At 56.9% G+C, this 23,166-nt stretch overlaps 12 protein-coding genes across 12 annotated transcripts; 8 read left to right on the top strand and 4 right to left on the bottom strand.

Moving 5' to 3' along the window:
• Positions 1 to 97: 97 nt before the first annotated feature.
• On the top strand, positions 98 to 1,663 carry QBC33DRAFT_561013 (uncharacterized protein; the record flags this gene model as incomplete). Its single annotated transcript, XM_060430101.1, has 2 exons — positions 98 to 616; positions 677 to 1,663. 2 exons carry the CDS (start codon positions 98 to 100, stop codon positions 1,661 to 1,663), a joined length of 1,506 nt encoding a protein of 501 aa, XP_060281404.1.
• Positions 1,664 to 1,752: 89 nt separating this feature from the next.
• Positions 1,753 to 2,506, top strand: QBC33DRAFT_561012 (uncharacterized protein; the record flags this gene model as incomplete). Its single annotated transcript, XM_060430100.1, has 2 exons — positions 1,753 to 2,265; positions 2,315 to 2,506. The coding sequence occupies 2 exons, from the start codon at positions 1,753 to 1,755 to the stop codon at positions 2,504 to 2,506; spliced, it is 705 nt and encodes a 234-aa protein (XP_060281403.1).
• Positions 2,507 to 2,636: 130 nt separating this feature from the next.
• On the top strand, positions 2,637 to 3,944 carry QBC33DRAFT_593195 (uncharacterized protein; the record flags this gene model as incomplete). Its single annotated transcript, XM_060431713.1, has 3 exons — positions 2,637 to 2,771; positions 2,849 to 3,113; positions 3,674 to 3,944. 3 exons carry the CDS (start codon positions 2,637 to 2,639, stop codon positions 3,772 to 3,774), a joined length of 501 nt encoding a protein of 166 aa, XP_060281402.1. The 3' UTR covers positions 3,775 to 3,944.
• Positions 3,945 to 4,907: 963 nt separating this feature from the next.
• On the top strand, positions 4,908 to 6,564 carry QBC33DRAFT_174805 (ferritin-like domain-containing protein). The gene is made up of 3 exons (XM_060422374.1): positions 4,908 to 5,371; positions 5,458 to 6,006; positions 6,078 to 6,564. Exons 1-3 carry the CDS (start codon positions 5,114 to 5,116, stop codon positions 6,255 to 6,257), a joined length of 987 nt encoding a protein of 328 aa, XP_060281401.1. The 5' UTR covers positions 4,908 to 5,113; the 3' UTR covers positions 6,258 to 6,564.
• Positions 6,565 to 6,877: 313 nt separating this feature from the next.
• Positions 6,878 to 8,083, top strand: QBC33DRAFT_544874 (PLC-like phosphodiesterase). The gene has a single exon (XM_060428499.1). The coding sequence runs from the start codon at positions 7,002 to 7,004 to the stop codon at positions 7,941 to 7,943; it is 942 nt and encodes a 313-aa protein (XP_060281400.1). The 5' UTR covers positions 6,878 to 7,001; the 3' UTR covers positions 7,944 to 8,083.
• A 14-nt stretch (positions 8,084 to 8,097) lies between these two features.
• On the bottom strand, positions 8,098 to 11,008 carry QBC33DRAFT_612556 (uncharacterized protein; the record flags this gene model as incomplete). Its single annotated transcript, XM_060432491.1, has 10 exons — positions 10,794 to 11,008; positions 10,670 to 10,725; positions 10,480 to 10,605; positions 10,342 to 10,416; positions 10,073 to 10,270; positions 9,755 to 10,007; positions 9,479 to 9,673; positions 9,398 to 9,412; positions 9,154 to 9,339; positions 8,098 to 9,086 (listed from the first exon to the last, which is right to left on the bottom strand). The coding sequence occupies exons 1-10, from the start codon at positions 10,846 to 10,848 to the stop codon at positions 8,098 to 8,100; spliced, it is 2,148 nt and encodes a 715-aa protein (XP_060281399.1). The 5' UTR covers positions 10,849 to 11,008.
• Positions 11,009 to 11,407: 399 nt separating this feature from the next.
• Positions 11,408 to 13,497, top strand: QBC33DRAFT_621401 (Alpha/Beta hydrolase protein). Its single transcript, XM_060432801.1, has 3 exons — positions 11,408 to 11,705; positions 11,788 to 13,287; positions 13,359 to 13,497. Exons 1-3 carry the CDS (start codon positions 11,506 to 11,508, stop codon positions 13,447 to 13,449), a joined length of 1,791 nt encoding a protein of 596 aa, XP_060281398.1. The 5' UTR covers positions 11,408 to 11,505; the 3' UTR covers positions 13,450 to 13,497.
• Positions 13,498 to 13,707: 210 nt separating this feature from the next.
• On the bottom strand, positions 13,708 to 15,050 carry QBC33DRAFT_612554 (Extradiol ring-cleavage dioxygenase, class III enzyme, subunit B; the record flags this gene model as incomplete). Its single annotated transcript, XM_060432490.1, has 3 exons — positions 14,729 to 15,050; positions 14,499 to 14,632; positions 13,708 to 14,439 (listed from the first exon to the last, which is right to left on the bottom strand). The coding sequence occupies exons 1-3, from the start codon at positions 14,730 to 14,732 to the stop codon at positions 13,708 to 13,710; spliced, it is 870 nt and encodes a 289-aa protein (XP_060281397.1). The 5' UTR covers positions 14,733 to 15,050.
• Positions 15,051 to 15,166: 116 nt separating this feature from the next.
• Positions 15,167 to 18,545, top strand: QBC33DRAFT_593178 (uncharacterized protein). The gene is made up of 4 exons (XM_060431712.1): positions 15,167 to 15,400; positions 15,504 to 15,558; positions 15,644 to 16,769; positions 16,853 to 18,545. The coding sequence occupies exons 1-4, from the start codon at positions 15,250 to 15,252 to the stop codon at positions 18,239 to 18,241; spliced, it is 2,721 nt and encodes a 906-aa protein (XP_060281396.1). The 5' UTR covers positions 15,167 to 15,249; the 3' UTR covers positions 18,242 to 18,545.
• A 513-nt stretch (positions 18,546 to 19,058) lies between these two features.
• On the bottom strand, positions 19,059 to 21,094 carry QBC33DRAFT_621398 (fumarylacetoacetase; the record flags this gene model as incomplete). The annotated part of the gene is made up of 4 exons (XM_060432800.1): positions 19,059 to 19,254; positions 19,715 to 20,237; positions 20,326 to 20,658; positions 20,737 to 21,094. 4 exons carry the CDS (start codon positions 21,092 to 21,094, stop codon positions 19,059 to 19,061), a joined length of 1,410 nt encoding a protein of 469 aa, XP_060281395.1.
• Positions 21,095 to 21,321: 227 nt separating this feature from the next.
• QBC33DRAFT_593174 (uncharacterized protein) lies at positions 21,322 to 22,101 on the top strand (the record flags this gene model as incomplete). The annotated part of the gene is made up of 1 exon (XM_060431711.1): positions 21,322 to 22,101. The coding sequence occupies exon 1, from the start codon at positions 21,550 to 21,552 to the stop codon at positions 22,099 to 22,101; it is 552 nt and encodes a 183-aa protein (XP_060281394.1). The 5' UTR covers positions 21,322 to 21,549.
• A 57-nt stretch (positions 22,102 to 22,158) lies between these two features.
• Positions 22,159 to 22,873, bottom strand: QBC33DRAFT_571745 (uncharacterized protein). Its single transcript, XM_060430615.1, has 2 exons — positions 22,414 to 22,873; positions 22,159 to 22,319 (listed from the first exon to the last, which is right to left on the bottom strand). Exons 1-2 carry the CDS (start codon positions 22,711 to 22,713, stop codon positions 22,239 to 22,241), a joined length of 381 nt encoding a protein of 126 aa, XP_060281393.1. The 5' UTR covers positions 22,714 to 22,873; the 3' UTR covers positions 22,159 to 22,238.
• Between the last annotated feature and the right edge of the window lie 293 nt (positions 22,874 to 23,166).

Here is a 23,166-nt window from a genome sequence, read left to right as displayed (position 1 = left end):
GTTTCTCAACGTAATATGCAAACATAAGGTCCATTGCCACTTCGCCTGTCACAGCCCATCATCTCCTTGTACGATCATTCAAACCTAAATTTGGACCATGTGGTCGGCTACAGATGGTGGTCGCCCATCGCAGCCTCAGCGGGCGGAGAACTCGAACCTCTCTGAGACTACCTTGAACGCTCCGCCGCCGCCGTTGGTCGAGAAAGCCGACTGCAACTCCAGATCCCTCGTTCCTAGAGGCACCCTATCGCTCCCTATGGTCGTCGACCAGGCCATGGCCAAGGAAACCGAGACAGCCAAGAGAGGCAAGCAGTACCTGGTGACTTCTCGACACCACCGTGGCCATGCTGGCAACCACGAGTCTGACAGCGGACTTGGCAGCTCTTTTGTGTCATCCAACAAGGCATCGGCCATCACGAGGTTCGTCGTGGAGAATTCGCCCAGCCTCAGCATCCGGGCTATCAACAAAATCCGCGAGCACATTCTTCAACCTCTACTAGCTGAGCCGTCTCTAAAGGACTTTGAGCCCATCCTCGCCGACATACCGAGCAGAATTCAAGAGAAAGAGGTCATCTGCCTGCGAGATCTCGAAAGATCCCTGATCCTTAGGGCTCCGGTACGTTGGTTTCCAAAATCTGGGTGTCAAGGAAAATACTTATACGGCTTTTCGTAATAGGAGAGGTCTAAATCTTCCGCGTTGTACCTGGATTTCTGCTTGACGACTAGTGGATGCGTTCGGGCAACCGTCGACTATCTCAGCGACGGCGAGAAAACCCGACATGGGGATCTACCCTATACTAACGGGTACTTTATCGACTTCGTAGACCAGGTCAAGCATTACGCCTCACATTTAGCTATCGCTCACGAGAGTGGAGCTGATGAGGCTAAGCTTATTGGTGGTCTTGTCGAGAATGGCCAACCCGCCGAGCTGGTTACAGTCAAAAAGGACGGCACGACCATCTCCATTGCCACTGGCAAACCGGTGGGCCTGGACCGGGACGTCGACGAGAACTCAGTCGAGCGGAAGCAGTCTATGACCCAGGAGTTGGAGGTTGGAGACGAAATGCAAATCGTGATGGCCCGCCGGAAGAATAACGCTAGGCAAGGCGAGTACGCCCCCCATAAGTGCCGTGAGCCTGGCTGCGACAGGGGATTCAGACGCCCCGTCGACCTGACCAAACACGAGAAGACTCACACTCATCCTTGGGAGTGTCCGGTGTCTACCTGCAAATATAGCGAGTATGGCTGGCCGACTGAGGGAGAACTGGACCGCCACGTCGATCCCAAACATCTGGCTGTCCCGCCCTTCTACCAGTGCCTGTACAAGCCGTGCCCGTACAAGTCAACGCGAGAGTCCCGTTACAAGAAGCACATGGAGATGGGCCACGGATGGATTGATGTACAGACCAAAGCCACTGGAAAGAGGATGCACGACAAAACGGACGGCATCCCGGTCTACGTCTCGGATGATGAGGCCCGTGACATTTTTAAGCAGCCACCCCCGATGGCCGACCCAGATTCCTTGCCGTTGAAGCAAGAACACACGCCATCAACCTCGACGTCGTACTCGACCTCTCAAGATTTCCCACACTTCACCCCCGGGCACATCCCACCTCACCTAGTCGATAACTCCGACTGGCTGGCTGATGCGAATGAGAATTGAAAGATTTCCCTATCAACTCAGCTAGAATCTACCGTGAATTTAACGGCTCCTACCTTGATGAGTTTTCCGGCGAATTTCCCCGGAGTGACATGGGCTGGGAAAGCAAGGCCCTAAATTCTGGAGACGATTCAGGTGCCCCTACCCCTGACGAAGACGGGGACGTTGGGGTGACAGGTGATGAGACCATACCCCCTTCTGCGGTAAATGAGGACGATGGGGAAGTCGATTTCGAGCAACAGGGCGGGAAGGACGATGAAACAGCCACTGCAGGGGAAGTTGGAGGCAACAGTACCCTCCCCCTGAGCGCTATTATTGGTCATTGTACCCCTTCTTCGGAGCGAGAATCGACGCATGAGCAAAGGCGGCCCAGCATCAGCGCTAGCTCGGTGGAGAGCTTCGGTACGGATATGGCGAGCGTATTCGATCGGGCCAGCCCAGCGAAGCTCGAAGAAGACGACAATTCCGGTGCGGTCCATGAGAGTGGGCAGTCTCGTGCCTGGAAGTTTCGAGCAAAACTGCGAAGGGTCGTTGGCGCTATATCAGACATTATCCTGCTACAGTCACGACCGGACGCCGGACGTCTCCGTGTCAGCTGGAACTGCGTTAGTGATTCCGTCCGTGGGGTTGGGAAGCGACTGACTTCTGCGTTAGAAATGTGGCAAGAGGTTGAACATCGAAATCCCCGAAGATTGCGCGGATGGCGGGGTGCGATTCGCCCCAGGACGCTGCCGGTCCGTCGAACTCGCGAACGGTATCTGTGAGCGGCTCCGAAAGCGGCTCCACGTCGTCGTCGCTACCGGGATCTCAGAGCTCGTTGCCACAAAGAGGTTCTGTGGACACTAGCGGAAACGCCCCTTCCACCCCGCCGTCGACCATCCTGTCAGACAGCAACGAGCTGCAGCATTCCGTCCACGCACCCGGGACCAAACGTTACCTACTGCTTTGTATAAACAGCGACCCAAACCGCACAACGATGCGAAACGTGGACCTGACAAACGTTGGGCACGACGAAGTGTTGTTTCAGAGGGTTAGGACGGCATATGACGAGATGCGTGGAACGCGAAATCGCAAACCGTTCACCGTCCCAAAAACGATTCAATATGTCAAGGTGAGACAAAACTCCTTCAGCCACAAGCCAAGCCGGCTCTAAGCCGAGGACAAATCCTAACACGACGAGAACCCAAGTTCGAACTCATGTTCCGACACAAGTCGCGAGAGTGCGTGGGAAACATAGAAGTCGACTCTATCCCCTCCATCAAAGAAGTCTACAACGGCGAGTACGCCTACCGGCCGTGTCCGCCTGACATCGGGAAGTACCCGGTCCACCCGCAGGTCTTCATGCACTCCTTTTTCGAGCCGGGCGACCACACCGGCTCGGCGGTAATCAACCGGCTCCTAAAGAAATTGTATGGCGAGGCTAAGCTGCGGAGTGGACCTCGGATCTCTGCCCGTAGGGTGGGGAGTGTACATCGTGGAGGGGTTTAACTGGGGTCTTATACGGACACTTGTTGTGGGGGCGGTTGTGGTCACGCTACTTCTCACTGTGATTTGGAGTACTGTCATGGAAGACGTCCAGGGTGGTACAGGGATTGGGCAATATTCTGCTGGTATTACAGCTATAGTGGTGACAATTACGTTGTTAGGGAAGACGCAGTGGGAAAATGTCTTAGGGTAGATCTGTAACTAAGAGATTGCTGTCCCTTCGTTTTAAAAAGAATGGAGGAAGGGATGGTCGGGCGAGAATATAATGGAAGGAACTGGGAGAGTTCCTTCCACCAAGCACGAGACTCTGAGCCAATTTGGGTAGGTGTGTAGGCTCGGCTAACTGTAACTATACAGTTGGGGACGGCGAATAACGAAGACAATGTGCCTGTTGCCTGCTTATCGAGGACTTTGATGCATTGGCTTGTGTTACGATCACTGGCGATCCTCCGCCGAACTGCCCCAGTACTGGAGCGGCGAGTACAAGAACCAGTATTAGTTTGTCACGCCGTTGAGAGCATGCAACAGCCGCCTCTTCCATCTCCTTCGCCGCCCACGCCCTCCGGACGCTTAACCGCCGCAGCGCGTCGGGCAGCCGTGTGCACGCAGCGCGGCTCTCCTCGAGGTAGTGCGGCGCCGCGATGGATGAGGGGAATCTATTATTATTTTGCGTGCAATTTATCTATCAAAATAAACCTGTGAGAAAATTGCCAATCTTAGAAAGAGGGAACGGCAGGATATCGTGCAGAGATAAGAGGGGAAAAGGAAGTTGGAAATGCTCGCTTCAGAGACAACAAGCCGCAAAAACAAAAAGTCAAGGGAGGAGCAAAATCTACGATCGCCGTCGACAACATGATTACTCCGTCCGACAGCACTCGATCCTCCACGAGTCGTCGACCCCTCGACATCTGTCATATGCCCGGGATCGAAAATATCGTTCGCCACAATTAGGCATGCGACTAACGCTGTCTACCACAGTAATTAGTGACGGACGCCAAGAATGGAGCCCGTCTCTGGTCGGGTCGACGCAGGGGAGAGACTACAGGGCGATGATCGGCGTTGGGGTATCCTGGCAGCCTGGGTGCAGGAAAGTAGTAGTAATGGTGTCACCGATGATGGAAGAGCCCGGGCGGTCGGTAAAGTCCGTTATCCACAGTTTCTTAGCGTCCCTGGGTGTCCCAAAACCCGCCAACCAAACAACCGGAACAGCCCAACTACTGTCTCGGGAATCCGTGGATCCGGCGGGTGGGGCTGGATCCGGGTCGACACGTTCTTGAGATTGGCACTCTTAACGTCGCCGCTAGGCCCGTGGTTTGGTATCACCCAGATAATGACCCAATGCAGATGCGCTGGCGGCAAATTGGGCATGGTTGAGTAGTAGTAAGGCGCCTTTTCCTCCTTTTTGGCGAATAGCCTCGTGGAGCTAAGAAAGAAAAACGGGGTTGTCTCTTCTTATTTGACCGAGAAGTTTCGATTGGGAATGATGTATGGAGTGCGCCAGTAATTGTTTGCCCCTTTACAGACCGTGAGCCTTCCGCGCGCGTCACGTCATCCATCACGGTACCTCAATAAGTTACTTCAACAGGGGTGATTCGAGAACACTTCTCTGGCTGAGGGACTTGTCTCATTCTGAGTCGGCTTTGTTCCTTGTTCTCCTCGCTATTTTCTTGGTCGATCATGATGCTAAGCGTCGTGACATCGAGAAATGACATGTCTCTTGATGCCCGGATAACTTTCCATCCGAGAGAACGACGAGCGGCACTTATCGTGGTGGAGGCAAAAGCTGCAAGTGCCTCGTGGCTAACACGAGGGCTGGAGTTTGTGCAACATGCGTTCATGGAATATGGGATAAGTTTATATAATGCTGACGATGCTCTCGACTTGTGCCCCTGATAGAACCTTTAGCAAGTCAAGAAACCCATCAAAGTCGATATTTAATCCCAGAACAACAACAAACACGACCTTATTATGAGATCCTCCTTGCTCTTGACGGTCCTTGCGACCGTCGGATCCAGCACAGCCTCCCCCCTCCTCGTAAAGAAGGCCAACTTCGACCCTCCTCCAGGAGCCGACATTGACATCCTGAACTACGCCTTGACCCTGGAATTTCTGGAGAGGAAGTTCTACCAGGAAGGCCTCGCCAACTACACCGAGCAAGACTTCTGCAACGCTGGTTTCGAGGCTTCTTTCTACAACAACCTGATGAGCATCTATGCCGACGAGCAGGTGAGTGGGATCTGTTGCTCTGAATAACCCATTACTTCCGTTTCCCTGTCAGATTTGTGTTCTAACACAATAATTCATCTATCTAGGACCATGTGACCTTCCTCGCCACCGCCCTCGGCGCAAAGGCAGTCCAGGAAGCAACATACTCCTTCCCCAGCACCGATGTCAAGTCCTTTGTGGCGCTCTCCGCCATCCTCGAGGGAGTCGGCGTCTCTGCCTACCTGGGCGCCGCCGGCGCCATCGCCAACAAGGCGTACCTGACCGCGGCCGGCTCCATCCTGACCGTCGAGGCTCGCCACGCGGCTTACGTGCGCGCTGCCCTGGGCGAGGCCCCCTTCCCGAAACCCATGGACACTCCTCTGGACTTCAACGCCGTCTTCTCGCTGGCCGCACAGTTCATCACGGGCTTCGCTCCGGGGGCGGCTCCGCTGCCCTTCAAGGCTTTCCCGCCCCTGACATTGCAGCCTAGCCAGTATCCGTACACCGAGGGCAGCTCGAGCGTGACATTCTCCAACGCCTATGCCAATGCAATGTCTGCGGGTCTGGCTACCAAGGATACCGCAGTCTATGCTGTGTTCTACTCCGGCTTGAATGTTTACTATGTGCAGACCTACGTCACTCAGGGCGGCAAGGATGTAAGTACAATCGCTCATTCGCATATGAAGGGGGGTACAAGGGCGGGAGCTAACGTTAAATGCGGTCGCAGTACAAGATTCAGAAGCTCCCGGGTGCCAACGACACCAGTAGCGGCGAGCTGCCACCCCTGGGCCAGACCTACGTCGTCCTCAGCACCGCCAACGGGCAGGGCAACAACACCGTATCGGACGAGAACACCATCTCTGGGGTTGGGGTCCTCGAGGTGCTGCCGAATGGAACATCGAACTGAGAAGCGGTGCCGGATATTGAAGAGAATGGGAATATTGAAGTCTGACTATTATCCCATGATCAAAAGGGCCCGGGACGAAAGGGGTGAGATAATTCTAATTCTCTCGTGTGAGATCTTATGAAGGTAACTTAATTTAATTTCACTTTGGCATATATATCTCTGCAATTGCAACAAAATGAGAGAAAGACTCCCTGTTTATCAGAATCAAGGCAATTATCCCGCATTTGCAAATCAGAGGTAATTGAAACTAATGAGACGTCCCGATATGAGCCCGAGGGCTGGAATAGACTTGACCTGGGATGGTTAGGATTAGGGATTAATCCTAGAAATGTCACTTCCAATAACTGCCCGTCTTACATCCCAGGAACATGTGAGTCTCGTGATACGTCAACACGACAAACAATCTTGTGATAACCATACCACATTTATCATAAACTTGAGTGGTGGAAAATAATTGGTCACACATGGCTATTCTTGGAAGTCTACTTGTCGATCCAAGGATCAGATAGAAATGATTGCAAAACACGGTTTTTCTGCATGTGGAGAGGGCCACGTGGAGTGGTTCATTGGCCAGCGGAGAAAATATTGTTACACCCCTGACAAGCTCGGCATGCGTCAACGTCATGGCGATACAGCTTTCCGGATCTCCGAAGAGTATATAAATATGGTGCAACGTCCCAAGGCAATTTATCCAAGGTTTAAATACGAAGATAGCTTCCATAAAGCAGTTCTCTTCCGTGGATCATGATGCTTTGCTCGTCGCTCCTCCTCCTAGCGCTGGTCGCCGTAGCAACGGCTCAGTCTGACATCCCCATCTCACAGCCCCTTCGTGAAATTCTTTCCAAAGCCGGGACTGGGCGGTACACCTACCCTACGGCCCTGACGCAGGGAATCATTCCAAAGGCTCTGCATTCGCACAATGACTACTGGCGCCCCGTCCCCTTCTATTCCGCCCTCTCGGTGGGTGCCGTGAGCGTCGAAGCCGACGTATGGCTAGTCAACGGAACCCTGCTCGTCGGCCACGAACGGAGTGCTCTCACCGCCAGTCGCACGTTTGACAGCTTATATATTCAGCCAATCCTCAGCGTCCTCCGCGCCGAGAACCCGAACAGCAGCTACGTGTCAGGGCCGACCAAGAACGGCGTCTTCGACACCTCTAGTGGCCAGACACTTTACCTTTGGGTCGACGTCAAGACTGATGGCGCCAGCACCTTTCCCTTCGTGGTCCGCGCCCTCCAGCCGCTCCGCGCAGCTGGTTATCTCACCACCTTCGATGGGACCGACGTGACGCCGGGCCCGGTCACCGTGATCGGCACGGGCAACACGCCACTCAGCCAAGTACAGGGCGTCTCGAAGCGGGACTACTTCTGGGATGGCCCACTGGCAACGCTAGAGACCACGTTCGCCAACATCACCAAGGAGGTGAGCCCCATCGCGAGCACCGACTTCGCCGTCGTGTTCGGCGACATCCGCAACCAGACATTCGACGACGAGCAGCTCCAGACGCTACGGAGTCAGGTCGCTACCGCGCACGGCAGGGGAATCGGTGTCCGGTACTGGGACCAGCCCGGGTGGCCTGTCGGGACTAGAAATGCCGTGTGGAGGACGCTATGGGACAACGGCGTTGATCTGCTGAATGTGGATGATCTGGAGGGGGCGGCGAATTTCTGGGAGAGTAGTGGCTGACTGTGAAAAGCGTGGCTTGGGGCGGCTGCAAAGAGAAGCCTATTGAGAGGCTGTCATGAAGCACCTGCATTCCTTCGGTAGCGTCGGCTTCACTTAGGTGGAGATAGTACTAGACTTAAATAAATACGAATATCATACAACCTAGCCTCCCCCATCATTCAATCCTCTCCGCCTGCGACAGATCCTCCACCCCGTGCCCCTCCTCCGTCTTCGCCTCCAGGATCTCGTAGACCGGTACCTCGGACAACGCAGACGCGACGTGGTGGAGAGTGGGCAGGGACTTCCAATCGCCGGCCCGGACGTCGATCCGAGAATCCACCGCCCGCGCCGGCAGCGTCCTCTCCACCACCCGGGGCGTCGTCGTCTTGTCCTTGCTAACGAACACGGCGTACTCGGCGTCCGCCACGCCCTTCTTCCCGACGGCGGGGACGTACCTGTAGATGAAGAGGCCGTGATCCGGGGGCTGCTGTTGGGTCAAGGGGTTCGTCGTCCCAGTCCCAGCCTGAGGTTCCGTGGTGGTGGTGCCGTTGACCGGGCTGCTGCTCACTTTTTGTTCTTCGTCTTGGCCGCCCAGCTCCATATCCACAAAGGTTGCGCCCCTCCAGCTGCAGACTATGCGCGACGCCTTCTCGCTCCGGGTGACGCGGATGTCGGCGAAGAGCTTCGGCATCCCGAGCTCCTCGCGCCCCGTCGTGATCGGGTCTGACAGCGACTCGAAGAGGACGGGGAGGAAGGACCCGAAGAGGGTGGAGCCGTCCCTCTTGGTGTACTGGACGCCGTGGATCCAGAGGCCGAAGAAGTTGTATCCGCTGCCGCCGAGCCAGCCCAGGTTGTCCAGCTCCGTGCAGAGGAAGGTCGCCTCGGCCTTGGTCCCCGGATAGGCGAAGCTGAAGGCGGTGCTCGGGAATAGGGTCTGGAGGTAGGTGGTGGATGTCTTGAACCGGATCGAGTGAGTTGTGAACCTGGCGTCCTGGGAAGGGACTAGTCGCCCGTAGTGGTCCTGCCTTGGGCTGGTCATCGGCCCGAAGGATATAGGTTGGCGTAGGTAGGGGCTGCCGTTGCGCGACCAGAGCCATTGCTTTAGATGCTGCGTGGTGTTGTGCCACTCGTCATGCCCAAAGTTGTAATTGGTAAATTCCATAACTGCCCACTTGTTAGAGAAGCAGAAACAGCCAATGATTAGAGGTTCGGCAGTGCAGTAAGCACTCACTGTTGAATTTCCCTCTCCTTTCGTCATCTAGGTCCGCCCCAGCAAATCGAGTGAACTCTTGGATCTTCTGTGCTCTTTCCATCCTTATCTTTTCGTATAGTGCTAGTCGGGCTGCAACCTCATCCTTCGGGGTGCCACTCGGGAAAAGAGCGCAGATCGAAGCTGCATCCTCGATAGCTATCCCACCTGTTATATCGTCAGCAGACAACTCCCTAGTATTTTCACCGGCAAAATCGCTGGTTACCTCCTTGTCCCTGATCTATACTAGAGTGTCAGCTTAACCCAGCCCAGGCTCTAATTACTTGCTTCCTTCAGTCGCACTTACGTGGTAAGAATGGGTGAGCGGCATCGCCGACCAGGGCTAGCTTCCCTTTGGTCCAAGTAGGCAGCTGTTCCATGTCAAGCAGCGTCCATACTTTGAGGGAGCTGGTCTCAACCATGCCGAGCAGGGCCTGAACAGCGGGTCCGAACTCGCGGTAGATGTCCAAAAGCGTCTCCTTGCTACCGCCTCGATCGAAGCCTAAGCCCCGCGATAATATGCCCACATTAGCAAAAATGTTTCAATAAGGGCACCCTCTGCAGGAAACCGGCCCCTTCTTACCATCTCCTTTCGAAGCTGAAAGCTCGCTGGGGTGTATGGCGACGAAGTTCATTGTCGTGTTGTTGGAGCACGGGTACATGACGAGCCGGCGATCAACTCCGAACCACATGATCATGCGCCCCTCCCGGCAGGCAAATGGCCTCGTGACCTCATTCTCTCGGACCTTTTGGCCGGGGATCAAGAAACGAAAGGCGCTCTTGCCGGATCCGAACGGCTTTATGTCGTCGCCGACAAGGGCCTTTCTCGTCGCGGACTGTTGTAGTTCCCGTTAGGAAAAGGAGACGGGTTGAAGGAGAGGAGGTCTGGGGGAATTCTTACGCTCACGCCATCTGCTCCAATGATGAGGTCTCCGGAAAAGGTGGAGCCGTCTTCGAGTGTGATGGTCCCGGTAGATGTGTCGACATCAGTGACGCAGCTAGACGTCTTTAGAACGGCCGGTGATCCCTTGCCTGTTGCCGCAGTGGCTACCCTCTTCAACTCGTTGTGCAGTTGAACACGGTGACTGAGAACCCACGGCTAACGGTCACACTTAGATTCTTGACCTCGTCTTTAGTGAAGGGGAAGAGGCAGTCATTATGGTTGCTCACATGTTGCCATATCTTCAACGCCTCTGTCAGATCGATGTCCTTGCGTAGTGTTCCGAGATAGTCGTATTCAACAATCTGTCAGCTTGGTTAGGCAGCTACCCGTAAACGACTGCGGGAAAAGTGCCACAGCTGACTCACGCCGTTCAGCGGGTTGGCTCCAAAGCTCTCTGGGAAGATGCCGAGCCTTCGGAGGATGCCGTGGCAATTCGGGGCGAGGTGGATGGCAGCGCCGGTTTCCTGGGCTAACTGGGACCTCTCAAAGATCTTGGGTATACGCCCATCAGCCACACTCCTTCCGTGTAAAAGTCTAACTGAGATGCTACTATACTGTGACTCGATGGCCCTGCTCGCGCAATCCAACAGCTGCGGTAAGCCCTCCAATTCCTGGTCAACTTGTAAGTTATGATTTGCCGGGATGTAGAGCTGGGTAGGAAGAAAGTAAGAATAATTACCTGCTCCAACAATAATGATTTCCAGGGAACTTCCACTCTTCTTTTCGGCAGCCATTTCAAAAGTTCTTATGGCGAGATATTTCTCGCGCTATCGAGGGGGGAAAACTGAAGACCCCAGTCAAGGAAGATGCGAAAGGCAAATAAGAGAGTGCGTTGTAGAAAACAGAGCACAGCCTGCCTAAAGCATCGGCACAGCTGTGGTGACAGTAATCAGATTATTACTTTTCAGAATGAAGGTGCTCTTTGGCCGATGAGTCGATAAAGGCTTCGGAAACCTCGGGGTTTCGGGCTTCGGCTCCACACAGACAACGCTGCCTCCTTCCCCCACAGTCCCGACAGCCCCCGATCATCCGATGACGCCGAACCCTGGGTCTCTCAATCCGAAATCGCGAGCCCAACACGCCTCGAGACGACTGACCCAACGTTGATTCTCTCGAGCGGAGGGGGATTGTGGACCCCGTCTTATGGGATCCCCGAGAGTCGCCAAGTTCCGTCCCCCACATTCCTGAAGCACGACATCCTGCAGGACGATAACTCGTGCCGAACAGGTATCTGTCGGAATAATTGCACTCAATATTCTCCCGATCTAGGCTCCGAGCCGGGAAGCATAAAATCAAAAGCACAGGCCTGCAGCTCATACAATTACAACAACTGTTTCGCCCGCACCTTTATCCTTCAAGCGCCCAGAGTTGAGACAACCGCCGCCGCCACCATGCCCAACGAGATCAAGGACATCCACACCGTGGACGAGACCTCTTTTCCCTACATATTTGAGCAAAACGCCACCGTGAAGCTCAAGTCCGCCGACGGCCTCGTCCGGTGCAATGTGTACCGACCAAAGGGGTCTGGGTCCAACCCCGTTCCCGTGCTGGTCACCTACGGGCCCTACGGGAAGGACATCCATTATCAAGAGTGTGTTTTGTGTCCGCCCCCCCTCCCACCCCACGCGGTCCTCCTCGACAGCTATAGCTAACACATGACCGAAAATAAAAAGCTTCCATCCCAAGTCCTTCTCCGAGGTGAACCCACAACACAAGTCCGCCCACTCAGCCTGGGAAACCCCGGACCCGGGCTTCTGGACCGCACACGGATACGCCGTCGTCCGCGCCGACGAGCGCGGCCTGGGCCAGTCCCCCGGCACGCTGGACACCATGTCGCGGGGCACCAGCGAGGCCTTCTGCGACGTGGTGGAGTGGGCGGCCGAGCAGGCGTGGTCATCGGGCAAGGTCGGCCTGCTGGGCATCAGCTACTACGCCGGCAGCCAGTGGAGGGTCGCGGCGCGCCGGCCAAAGGGCTTGGCGGCGATCGTGCCGTGGGAGGGCATGTCGGATTACTATCGCGACCGGTGCCGGCACGGCGGGATCCTGTCGAATGCGTTCATCCGGTTCTGGTGGGACAGGCAGGTTGTCACGAATCAGTATGGTCGCCCCGGGAGGAGTGCGGGGAATTGGGGCCCGGATACGATTGAGGGGGACTTGGAGGAGGGGGAGCTGGTGGCGAATAGGAGGGATCAGAATGTCGATAACGCGGCTAATCGGTTCCGGGATGACGAGTACTACGCGTCGAAGGAGTACGACATGGGCGATATCGAGGTCCCCGTGCTCTCGGTCGGCAACTGGGGAGGCATCCTGCTTCACCTGCGCGGTAACGTGGAGGGATTCATCCACGCCGGATCCAAGCTGAAGTATCTCCGCATGATAACCGGCAGGCACGACCTCCCATTCTACTACGAGGAAGAAGTCGAGGTGCAGCGGAGCTTCCTGGACGCGTTCCTGAAGGGCGACGACCGGGTCGGCTGGTCTCAGGAAGGGATAGTCCCCCCCGTCAGTCTGGTCCTTCGGAAGGGCGACATCGGCTTCAACGACGCCGAGAAGGAGAAGGGCTACGCCCGGCGGGAGGAGAGCGAGTGGCCGATCGCGCGCACGCAGTACACCAGATTCTTCCTCACTCCGGATCTGAGCCTGACCCGTGATGGGAGCCAGGCCGCCTCGCAGCGTAAGAAGCTCACGTATCGCGCGCTCGGCACGATTGCGAGCCCCCAGCTGCTGCAGTTTGCGACGGCGCCCTTTGAGGCCGAGACGGAGATTACGGGACACGTCACGGCGCATCTGAACGTGTCAGTGAGCCCCGACCCGGCCGGGCCGACGCCCAAGGATATCGACCTCTTCGTCACGCTTCGTCATATCGGCTCCGATGGGAAGGAGATCTTCTACACAGGCACGGCCGGGGACCCCGTGCCACTGACAAAGGGCTGGTTGAGGGTATCTCTCCGGAAGGTGAACAAGAACCACCCGAAGCATCGACCGTGGCTGCCCCACCGCGATTACACGAGCCGGGACGTGTTGCCCGTCATTCAGGGGGAGGTATACGCCGTTGACGTTGAGATCTGGCCGACCAACGTGGTCGTCGAGAAGGGTGGGAGGATTGTGTTCGAGGTGGCGTCGGGCGACACGCAGGGCTCGGGGATATTCCTGCATAACGACCCGGTGGATAGGTAAGTTCGTGGTGAGGTGCCATCAGCCGGTTGGGAGATTGGCTTGCTAACATGATGTTGTTATCAACTAGGTCGGCCGAGGTATTCCAAGGGACGAACCACATCCACTTTGGACCGCAGTTTCACAACTACGTGACACTACCTGTTATTCCACCAAACTGAGCGACAAGAGATGCAATTAGACACTAGATAGACATGATTTTATTTATAAACCCACATGTGGATGTTGGCATGCTGTGTTTGGAGTGGATTAATTGATCATGAGTATCGTCATTCGTCAGGGAATTCGGCTCTATTACCGCCATCATTCCCACATATCTTATTAACGGTGCTCGTAATTAGCGTACAGCTGGTTATGAATACGGTGTTCCTCCTTGCAATGGAAATGTCTAGCAATTTCGAAATGACAATATCCTGCCCCTACGCCGCCGAGGCCAGGGTCCTCGGCCAGCTTCCAATCGTAAACTGGCTGTTACACATATTTGTCAGTTCCCACGTCTCGGCCTTGAGCTCTCCGCATACGCCCTCATCCTCCTCGTCGCCCGCGGCCCCCGCGACAAACATGGCAGCCATGAAGTGGTCGTCGGTGGCGTGAGCCTCACGATACAGAGGGTGCTTCATGAGCCGGGTCATGGCTCTGCGGAGGGTCGGCCCGCTGTTGTGGCTGATGACGTCCTCGACGGCCTGGCGGAACTCGAGGGCCCACGGCTCGGGGGGCCGCTCCTGGGCGAAGTTGTCGCTGAACCGCAGCATGGGCATCCAGTTGTTGCGGTACAGGTTGTGGACGGCGCCGCCGGAGCCGATGAGGAGGTAGCCTTCCTTCCGCAGGGGGCGCAGGGCCTCGCCGACGGTCATGTGGAAGTGCGGGTCAAACCGGGCATTCATCGAGATCAGGACAGTAGGAGGGCAGCCGTTGGGGAACATTCGGATCAGAATTAGATAGGTGTCGTGGATCCAGTCGAACGAGGGGTTGCCCGAGACATCGAAGCCGGCGTCAGCGAGCATGGAGATGCAGCGGTCGGCAGTTTCAAGGTCTGGATTGAGCTCATAGTCGACGTACTTGGACGGGTGGACGTATGCGACGGGGGATTTCCCGGGCTTGGGATTTGTCGCGACCTCGATCCTGTCGCCCAGGGCGTCCCAGTGTGCACCCTTTTGAACCCATCAGCTGGTGTTTAGATGCTTTCCGAGGGGGGACTATGCTTGCCCACCATCATGATAACGCCCTTGAACTTGTGTGCCAATGCCTCGTCGCCCGCTCTCTTCCAGTAGTCGGCAGAGTCCGAGGGCTCGCCCAGCATCATGGTTGACCCATGGGAAAAGAAATGCACAGGGGTGAGATTCGCTAATTAGAGGGAAGCCGGCCTTGAGTGTCAGTGTCGGAGCACGGAGCACGGAGGAAAACGACAAAAAATTGATAATTAACAGAAGAAACACGTACTCATTTTTGTCTTTCGTAGGCCCTAGGACAATGGGCTGTTGGCTTTGCTTCTCGTGTCGGTCTAGATATCGCTGTAGAGGTGAGGTGACTAATTATGGTTGGCGGTTTTAATCGTTTGAAGCAAGGTCCGCCGGTTGTATCATTGGGGCAGCAGTCATTTCCTCCTCAGGTCTGTCTCCCTCCCCATCTGCCGAACAAGTCAAGGGGAGTGGTTGGTGGCGATTCGGGATGTGGAGGAGCGACTCCCCCCACTTCGGAACATGGCAATGTTGTGTCCAGACCGGATCTCTGTATGCCGTAGCAGCAAGCCGGTGCGTCTGCTTTAGCACCCCGCAACTTCCCCGCAACTTCCCCGCATTTCCACTCAGTAGTCGGTCGCCCCCATTTTTGTCCGTATTTCATGGGCTTCGCTCCCCTCCACCTTTTCTTCCCCCACCTCTTCCCGATCCAAATCTTCCGATGAACAGCTGACTCCACAGTCGTGCGTTACATGCCGCGATCCGCGTCCTCGCCTGGAGTCTATGCATGCGCTGAAGATGGATCATCCCATGGCTGCTGCCGCTGCTGGTGCTGCTCCTGCGCCTGCCACCCCTGGCGAACCCATCTATCAATGCGGCACCTGCAAACGTCAATACAAGCGGGCTGACCATCTTACCCGCCACGTACGTTCTCGTAAGTCCGAGCTGTACCATTTATTTTGTGGTATCGCCTACTACACTACTTCTCTAATTGGCGAGTTGTATCTTTATTAACCAGCTGGGGGCTCATGAAAAAGACACCCAGTCCAAGCCGTACCGCTGTCGCCTCTGCACGAAAGCGTTTACAAGGGCGTGAGTACACACTGTCCGCCCTGTTTAGTGGTTAATATCCCTGCGCTGTGGACTAAGAAAAGCGTGTATATTGCCCACACACTAGAGACCTCCTCAAGAGGCATGTTGTCAGCCACGACTCTCCCACGGGGAGGATCAAGCGCCCCCTGTCGCCAAACGGCCAGGCTAGTCCGGGCCGGGTGACACAAGCGTGCCGAGTCTGCGCCTCAAACCACCTGCGATGCACTGAGCGGAAGCCGTGCCGCCGGTGCACCGAGAGGGGCATCGAATGCGTTTGGGACCGTCCCGCCATGGGTGCCATTACACCCCCTCCGACGGTCGCCGAGACGGCCGAAGAAGGCGGGGAGGCGTCCTCCCCAAACAATTACCTCCTCGAAACATACGGCCTCCCGCCTGATTCGCCCGGTGCCGGTGTGATTGGGGTAATACCGATCATGGATGCCTCCTCCCAGCCGTCCCAATTGCAGCCATTCTTAGGGCTTCCCGACTTCAATCTTGCATCCGGGCAATGGACTCCAATGTGGCCGTTGGACTTTGACTTTGACACGAGCTCGAGCATCGAACTCGACGACATGGACTTGCGCTTCCTCGATGCCTACAACACCAACGTGCCTTTCGAGCTCGGCGGCGGATCCCCCGGCAACAACGCCATCATCAACAACGGCGCCACTGGAGAAGGGCTGCGGCAACAAGCCCCAGACGATGGATCCGCCGACCCGTGCCGCCCCGCCGAAATATGCACCGAGACCTTCCGGAAGCACTGGAAATTCCGGCCCAACGCGCAGGACCACGGCGCCGCCGAGGAGCATAACCTATCTCTCCCCCTTTTCTCGACGACCCTGGGCGACCACGAGTCTCCAGAGTCACGCGTCTCCCTCGACAGGCGCGTCACCAGCGCGCGTCTGAGCGTCGCCGCCCGCGACAAGATCCTGACCACCATCGTGCAGAGCTGCCGGTCCGAGAACCTGTCCCGCGCCGTCGCCTCGTTCCCGTCCGTCGAGCTGCTCGACACCCTGCTGCAGTACTACCTGACCTCTCCGCTCGCCCGCGCCGACTCGTTCCTGCACGCCGCCGCCTTCGACCCAAACGAGAAGAGGCCCGAGATCCTCGCCGCCATGGTCGCCTGTGGCGCTGTCTTGACCTCCGACCCGACCCTGTCCAAGCTTGGGTTTGCTATCCAGGAGTGTGTGCGGGTTGCCGTGCCGAAACATGTAAGGCTGGACCTGCGTGTCTGGAGTTTTGTAAAAGCAAATTCCCGTGCGGTTAGCGCTGACATTTTATGTGGCATGTCTAGTGGGAGGAGCACAACGCTCTGACGAGAGACCTAGAGCTGTCCCAGGCCTTTCTCATCACTCTAGAAATCGGCCTCTGGAGCGGCCGCAGTCGGAAGGTTGAGATCGCCGAGAGTTTCCTCCAGCCCGCGATGACCATGCTCCGGCGCGACGGCAGGCTGAGGCAGTCGGGGTACCACAGGATAACCGTCCGCGACGACGACGAGGGCGAGACCCTCAGGGATAAGTGGAGGTCGTGGGTGGAGCAAGAGTCCTTCAAGAGACTGTGTTTCAGACTGCTCCAGCATGACACCAACTCCTCGATGGCTCTGTTGATCAACCCCCTGATATCCTACGCCGAGGTGCAGCTCCCGTTTCCGGACTCGGCTGATTTGTGGTCCGCTGCGACGCCTGAGGAGTGGAAAGCTTTGTTCCTCTCCCAACAACAAAACCACCCCAGCCTAGACCGGGGGCAACTGACATTGGCCGAATACGTGGATGACCCGGCAAGACTCGACACTCACCGGAACACCGTTGACAACACCGTCGCCAACTTCGCCTTCCTGTCTTGCGCGTGGAGCCTCTCCTGGGAATACATCCAGCTGAACTCGCTGCAGCGCAGCGGGTCACGGCGGTGGAATGCGCTACTGATGGCGTCCCGACACGACGAGATCATCAAGCTGCTCAACAACTTCCGGATCAGCACCGCCGATCTCTCCCTGGACCCCCAGCTCTATCCCCAGGCCCAGCCTTGTAGCAGGGAAGTCTCGATGCGGCTGGAGCTCATCCTCCTGCACCTCCACATGCCCTTTGAGGACATGCAGCTCTTCGCCGGCATGGAAGGGCCAGATCAGGCCCGTGTCGTCTACCCGACCATGGTCGAGTGGGCCAGGGGCGAGGCCGCCAGGAAGGCCGTCTGGCACGCCGGCCAGATCGTCCGGGCCGCGAGACTGCTTCGCCGCGGCGCGATATGGGGGCCCGCTGCCATCGCGGTGTATCACGCTAGCCTGGCGTTTTGGGTCTTTGGCCTGTTGTCCGAGGAGGGTCTCCCCGGCGCCGGCGGCGGGGGGGTCGACCGGGATCTGGGTGGGTGGGCCGGGCAGGGGAGGGGGCCGTCGCAGCAGCCGGTGTACCTGGATGAGGCGGAAGGGATCGCGCTGCAGAGGTTCACACAACTTGGGAGCGGGAACCCGTGCATTCACGGCGGTTCGGATCATGGTGACAGACGACAGCCCGGGGCGCCCGTCGACGACGACGCGTACCTGTCGCGGCCGGACAGGGTGATGGCGGCTGTGATGGGGATCATGCGGCAGAACCACGAGGGGATGGCGAGGCCGCATCTGGTTGACAATTTGATACAGCTGATGAAGGGGCTGCAAAAGGCATCTACGAAGACGGGGATTGTCTCGTGAGAAGCCTGTAATTACTAATTATGAAAACGGGAAAGCCCCCGAGTGCTCCCAGAACTCTCCGACGCATGTCCCAGGCTGAGGCCCCAGGCCTCACATTGCTTCCGATGTTGCCAGGGTCAAGGCTACCGGTGTCGAGACTGACCATATCCCGACCCAGTCCCGGAAGGCTCAGGTGCGAATCGACCGATCTTATGGGACCAGAGCGAGAGTTATTCGAATCAGGTAGTATCGGAATCATGTATTAGCAAATGTGAATCCTAGACAGAGATTAACAATATCACAATATCACTGCAGGCGTAGGTTGGTCGGGATTTGACTTCTCGCCGAGCCAATTCCGACCAACTTGGAAGGGACAGTGTCTGGAGATTTCGGAGATTTGTCGGATCTCACTCGGGGGGCTTCCCGCTGGCTGAGGAAGAATTCGTTGGTTTTGGGAACTTAAGCCAATGCGACGGCTGAGAAGATGACATGCTTCCTGCCACCTCTCGCTGTTTGCCGCTCACGCACTTCCCATTGCTTGCTGCTGCCGTGTCTTTTCCCCACAAGGCGTTCCCGCGCAAAGACCAGCCGGCTTTGATGGCGCGATTGACAACCAAAGGCCGAGTATTGGCTCGGCTCGATCCGATGTTCCCCGCACCGCCGACTTCGGAAGCAAGACGTCGGCTATCTCTTATCAGCCCGCCTTACTTCCGCATCTCCTCATGCTCAATATCCTTAACAGTAATTGTCCAGCCAACCTCTCCTAAACAATGATCACCGGCATCGCCCATGTCAACCTCGTCGTCCCGGCCGGCACGCTCGCCGCCGCGCACGCCTTCTACGGCGACACGCTCGGCCTAACCGCGACGCCCGTGCCGCAGCTCCAGCGCGGCCGCCTCGCGTGGTTCAACGTCGCCGACTCGGGCCAGCAGGTCCACGTCGCCTTCGGGCGCGACGCAGACTTCGAGGAGACGGCGGCCAAGAGCTCGCGACACCCGTGCTTCCGCGTGCCGGGGCCCGAGGCCCTGAGAGAACTGCAGCTACGCGTGTGGAAGCACTTCCAGGAGGGTGGGGAGGGGTCGCCAAGGGAGTGCGATGAGCCTGGTGGGGAGAGCTCGGGTGAGTTGTGGCCAAGCGATGGAGGTGTGAGGCGATACGTACGATACGGAAGCTAACGAGGAGTGAGTGCAGGTTCGAAGGGGGTCGAGTATCCTGAGAGGTTCTTCACGAGGGATTACGCGGGTAACAGGTTGGAGTTTAGCCTGTGACCATTTCTTCCAGTCTTAGTCCTATTGATAACTGCGTTGGAGAATTCAGCTGTCGGCATACGACGTTTCCCTGTTGTAGGAATAAACATTTCCGAAGAGATCAAGTGCATGTAGGCGTTTGACGACGTCTTGGCCTGCGTCTCCGAAGACAGTGACGGTGCGTGGCAGGATGGAAGAGTACAAACCAGGTCAAAACGGCCGAGCGGGAGCCAACCGCCCAACACACTCGCCCCAGCCAACCCCCGACGACGAATCCCCCGCAACGCCCGTCATCCTCACCACATCCCCGTCCTCCAAGAACCGCCTCGTCGACCCGTCGCGCAGCCGAATCGGCTCCGTCCCACCCTCCGTAGCCTCCAGAAGACATCCGCGCGCGCCCGCCCCGGCCCCGCTGACAGTCCCCGTGGCCAGGATGTCTCCCGTGCGCAGCGCGCTTCCCGAGCTGGCGATGTGCGCGGCCATCTGCCGCGCCGTCCAGTACATGGAGGATGGCAAGTCGCAGGCGCCCGTGACCGTGGCGGTGGACGGTCCCGACCCGGTGAGGATCTCGACCTGCATTCGGACCGAGTAGTTGCGGTTGTCTGGGTCGTCGAGATGGGGTGGGACAGGGAGGTTGCGAGGTACAAGACTGGGCACCTTGAATGGCTCGAGGGCGTCGGCGGTTACTATCCAGGGCGAGATGGTGGTCCCTGAGCTTTTGCCCAGGGCGGGGCCCAGGGGGACCATTTCGAAGGCTTGGATGTCGCGGGCTGGGGTGGAAGAGGTTGGGTGGTTAGGGCAAACGACAGTTATTGGATGGGGGGTATGTGGATGGGGGTGTGGAATAGCATAGCATACCGCTCCAATCGTTGAGCAAGACAAACCCGAATATATGGTCGTCGGCATCGGTAGCCCTCAGTCTCTGGCGCATGGGGAGTGGCTTCCCGACCACAGCGGCGAACTCGAGTTCGTAGTCCATCATCCTGGACGGGCCGAAGACCACGGGCGTGTCCTGGGCACCTTTGTCCCGGTACTGACCTATGGGCCGCTCGATCTCGGTGCCGGACACCACCACGGAGCCGGCACGGCCTTGGTACACGGTCGGGAAGTTGAAGAAGGCCGGGGGTGGCTGGTCAGTCTTGGCGATGATGCGGCCGGCGTTCTTGACGTGTTCGAGGCTGCAGGAAAAATCTGGAAGAAGGCGTTTCTAGGATCAGTGAGTGACTCCTCTTGCAAGAGGTCGCAGGGTGAGTCACATATAATACTCACCTGCGAAATCGCATATTTGGACCGGCAAGTGCATCGTCACCGTCGACACGTCTTCCACGCTACCTCTCGGGAATGCGTCAAGGCCGCCGGCTCGGAAGGCGTCCTGGATAGAACCTCGTACGCCGTTGTGGACGGATTTGGGGAGTGCTGCAAACTCATTCAGGGTCTGCTGTTCGAAGACTCCATCTGGAAGTCCTTCCACTGCCGAGAACAGCCCGATAGTAGATAGGTCGGCGAGGTACAAGACCGAATTCCCCAGACGGGTGGCGGCCTGGGGCTGCTGGTGTGTCTTTGACGATGCGATGCCGAAAGGGACATTGCTGTCTGAGAAGTGGCTGTCGTAGTCTAGAGATGTCATCGTCCCTCTTGTTTTCTTTGGACCTCTTTCTTTCCTTTGGTCAGTGGTTTGCCGGGCACGGTACTAATACTAGGTGGCGGTTCCTGGAGGGCACTACCAGGTTGTTAGGAGGTCTGCGGGGCCATTATTTCTTCTAGTATTTGTTAATAACACTATTCTGTACATTTGAAACCCGGAAATGCGGAGAATCAGAGCACGGGCAGATAGAAGTATCATGTCGAGTCGGCTCGGCTCCACTGACGGGCCAGTAATTATGACTACGATCATCCACTTCCCGTAGAATGTATTAAGACCGTTCTTGTCTCGACAGTTATCACTGAACATTGATAATCGAAACCTCACCTCCTTGTAATTACCCCCAACAATTACTCGTTTAACACAAGACTAATATCCCACTTCAGAGGCTTTCCCTCTTCAACCCAACCCTTTCCCCTCCGTCCGGCCCCATCCCAAACATGGCGCTACAAGGCAAGCTCAGCCACCCGAAGCGGTTCATCACCACGCACAACGACCAGGGTCAAGCCATTATAGACTCTACCATCCCAGCCGAGGTACCCTTCGACGAACTCCCCAACAAGACGGCCGCCTTCGCGCAGTGCTACATCACCAAGGGCTTCCCGACGCAGCTGTCGGACGGGGCCGACATCAACGTCTACCAGCAGTACCTGGCCGACTCCCCGGGGCTGACCGTCTCGGACGGCACCGTGCTGCGATACGTCGACATGCCGCCAGGCCAGCTCTCGCCGATGCACCGCACCATCAGCCTAGACTACGGCGTCGTGATAGAGGGCGAGGTCGAGCTGGTCCTCGACTCAGGAGAGACGAGGTTGTTGAGGCGTGGGGATGTGTGCGTCCAGAGGGCGACGATACACGCTTGGAGGAACGTCAGCGAGACGGGCTGGGCTAGGATGCTGTATATCCTGCAGCCGGCGCAGCCGCTCAAGGCCGGTGGGAAGGAGCTGAAGGAGGATTATGGGGATATGCAGGGGGTGAGGGCGTCGTCTTAGAAGACTAAAGTGGAAGTCTGATCTGATGTTTATCAAACTGAAAGCATCTTGTTTTCTGCTAGACACGGCACATGTTTATCTATACAATGAGATGAAAATCGGAGGCATACAAACAACCAGTGAAGTCATAACCCGATCTAGATCTCCCCTCCAATCTGATACTTGAATATGCGGTCATTCAGCCTCCCAAACGTCCCGTGCCACACTTTCGCCGTAGTCTACAGTTCGCTCGCTCCGTTAGTAGGCCACAGTTCCTCTTCTTTCCGCCTCAGGGTACCGGGTCGCGTCGCAGCCGCATCAGCATCAACTCACCGAGTTTATCAGAACCCCCGTGAACATGGTGAAGAGGAACATTTGCTCCACCCTGCTGGTATACACTCTTGTCTCCAGCGGGTCTCGGTCGCGGTTGATCGGTCGGTAAGGAGGCACGCGGCGGTGCGTTGTGTCCCAGTCGAGTGGTGGATTCGGTGTCCGGCGGCGAGAGGGTGGGCTATTCCCCCGGGCTTCCGGCACGTCTAACTGTGAGTGGTGCAGCTCATAGTCTGCGAGGATGCCATCTACAGCGAGGACTGAGGCGTTATGCGTCGTTGTTGTCGTGGTGGTTGAAGACATCGTGGCTAGACGGAGGACAATCTAGAAGGAGGACAATGTGCCGCTGAAAGCCCCCAAAATGACAGATGACGCGGTGGTAGTTAGGGTGATAGTAGTTGTCAAGGGATGCTAAGCAAGAGCTAGCGTGTCGGCTCGGGATCTCAAGTTACTTCCATGGGGGGGATCCAATTTCCCCGCCTCAATCTTGTGTGTCTTGGAGTCATGCGGGGTTCGGGAGAGGGATGCGGGTTCGGGACGTGGAGGAGGGATCGGCAGATGTGGGGCACGACTGGACGGGACTTTCGGGATGTGGACGTGATGCAGTGTCCCGGCCGAGTACTACACTACTCGCTCGCTATGTCTGCTGCGATTTGGCTTGGTCAATACGTAATCAATTCTATATCCATACACCATCTCAGTACGGAGAGCTCGTGGCACCGTTTCGAGCTTCTTTCTTGGATCAAGAGCGAACAG

The sequence above is a fragment of the Phialemonium atrogriseum genome (assembly GCF_030411735.1).
Source record: "Phialemonium atrogriseum strain 8032-3 unplaced genomic scaffold QBC33scaffold_20, whole genome shotgun sequence".
NCBI lineage: Eukaryota > Fungi > Ascomycota > Sordariomycetes > Cephalothecales > Cephalothecaceae > Phialemonium > Phialemonium atrogriseum.
The sequence above is the reverse complement of the archived record's forward strand: the minus strand, read 5'-3'. Positions and strand labels throughout refer to the sequence as shown.

Coding starts and splice junctions, on each gene's coding strand:
- QBC33DRAFT_174805 (XM_060422374.1), top strand. CDS start 5,114: ATGAGATCCTCCTTGCTCTTGACGGTCCTTGCGACCGTCGGATCCAGC. Junction 5,372..5,457: donor GCATCTATGCCGACGAGCAG/GTGAGTGGGATC, acceptor TCATCTATCTAG/GACCATGTGACCTTCCTCGC. Junction 6,007..6,077: donor TCACTCAGGGCGGCAAGGAT/GTAAGTACAATC, acceptor ATGCGGTCGCAG/TACAAGATTCAGAAGCTCCC.
- QBC33DRAFT_544874 (XM_060428499.1), top strand. CDS start 7,002: ATGATGCTTTGCTCGTCGCTCCTCCTCCTAGCGCTGGTCGCCGTAGCA.
- QBC33DRAFT_621401 (XM_060432801.1), top strand. CDS start 11,506: ATGCCCAACGAGATCAAGGACATCCACACCGTGGACGAGACCTCTTTT. Junction 11,706..11,787: donor AAGGACATCCATTATCAAGA/GTGTGTTTTGTG, acceptor GAAAATAAAAAG/CTTCCATCCCAAGTCCTTCT. Junction 13,288..13,358: donor CATAACGACCCGGTGGATAG/GTAAGTTCGTGG, acceptor GTTATCAACTAG/GTCGGCCGAGGTATTCCAAG.
- QBC33DRAFT_593178 (XM_060431712.1), top strand. CDS start 15,250: ATGCATGCGCTGAAGATGGATCATCCCATGGCTGCTGCCGCTGCTGGT. Junction 15,559..15,643: donor ACGAAAGCGTTTACAAGGGC/GTGAGTACACAC, acceptor CCCACACACTAG/AGACCTCCTCAAGAGGCATG. Junction 16,770..16,852: donor GGGTTGCCGTGCCGAAACAT/GTAAGGCTGGAC, acceptor TGGCATGTCTAG/TGGGAGGAGCACAACGCTCT.
- QBC33DRAFT_571745 (XM_060430615.1), bottom strand. CDS start 22,713: ATGTCTTCAACCACCACGACAACAACGACGCATAACGCCTCAGTCCTC. Junction 22,320..22,413: donor CGGGGGTTCTGATAAACTCG/GTGAGTTGATGC, acceptor AGCGAACTGTAG/ACTACGGCGAAAGTGTGGCA.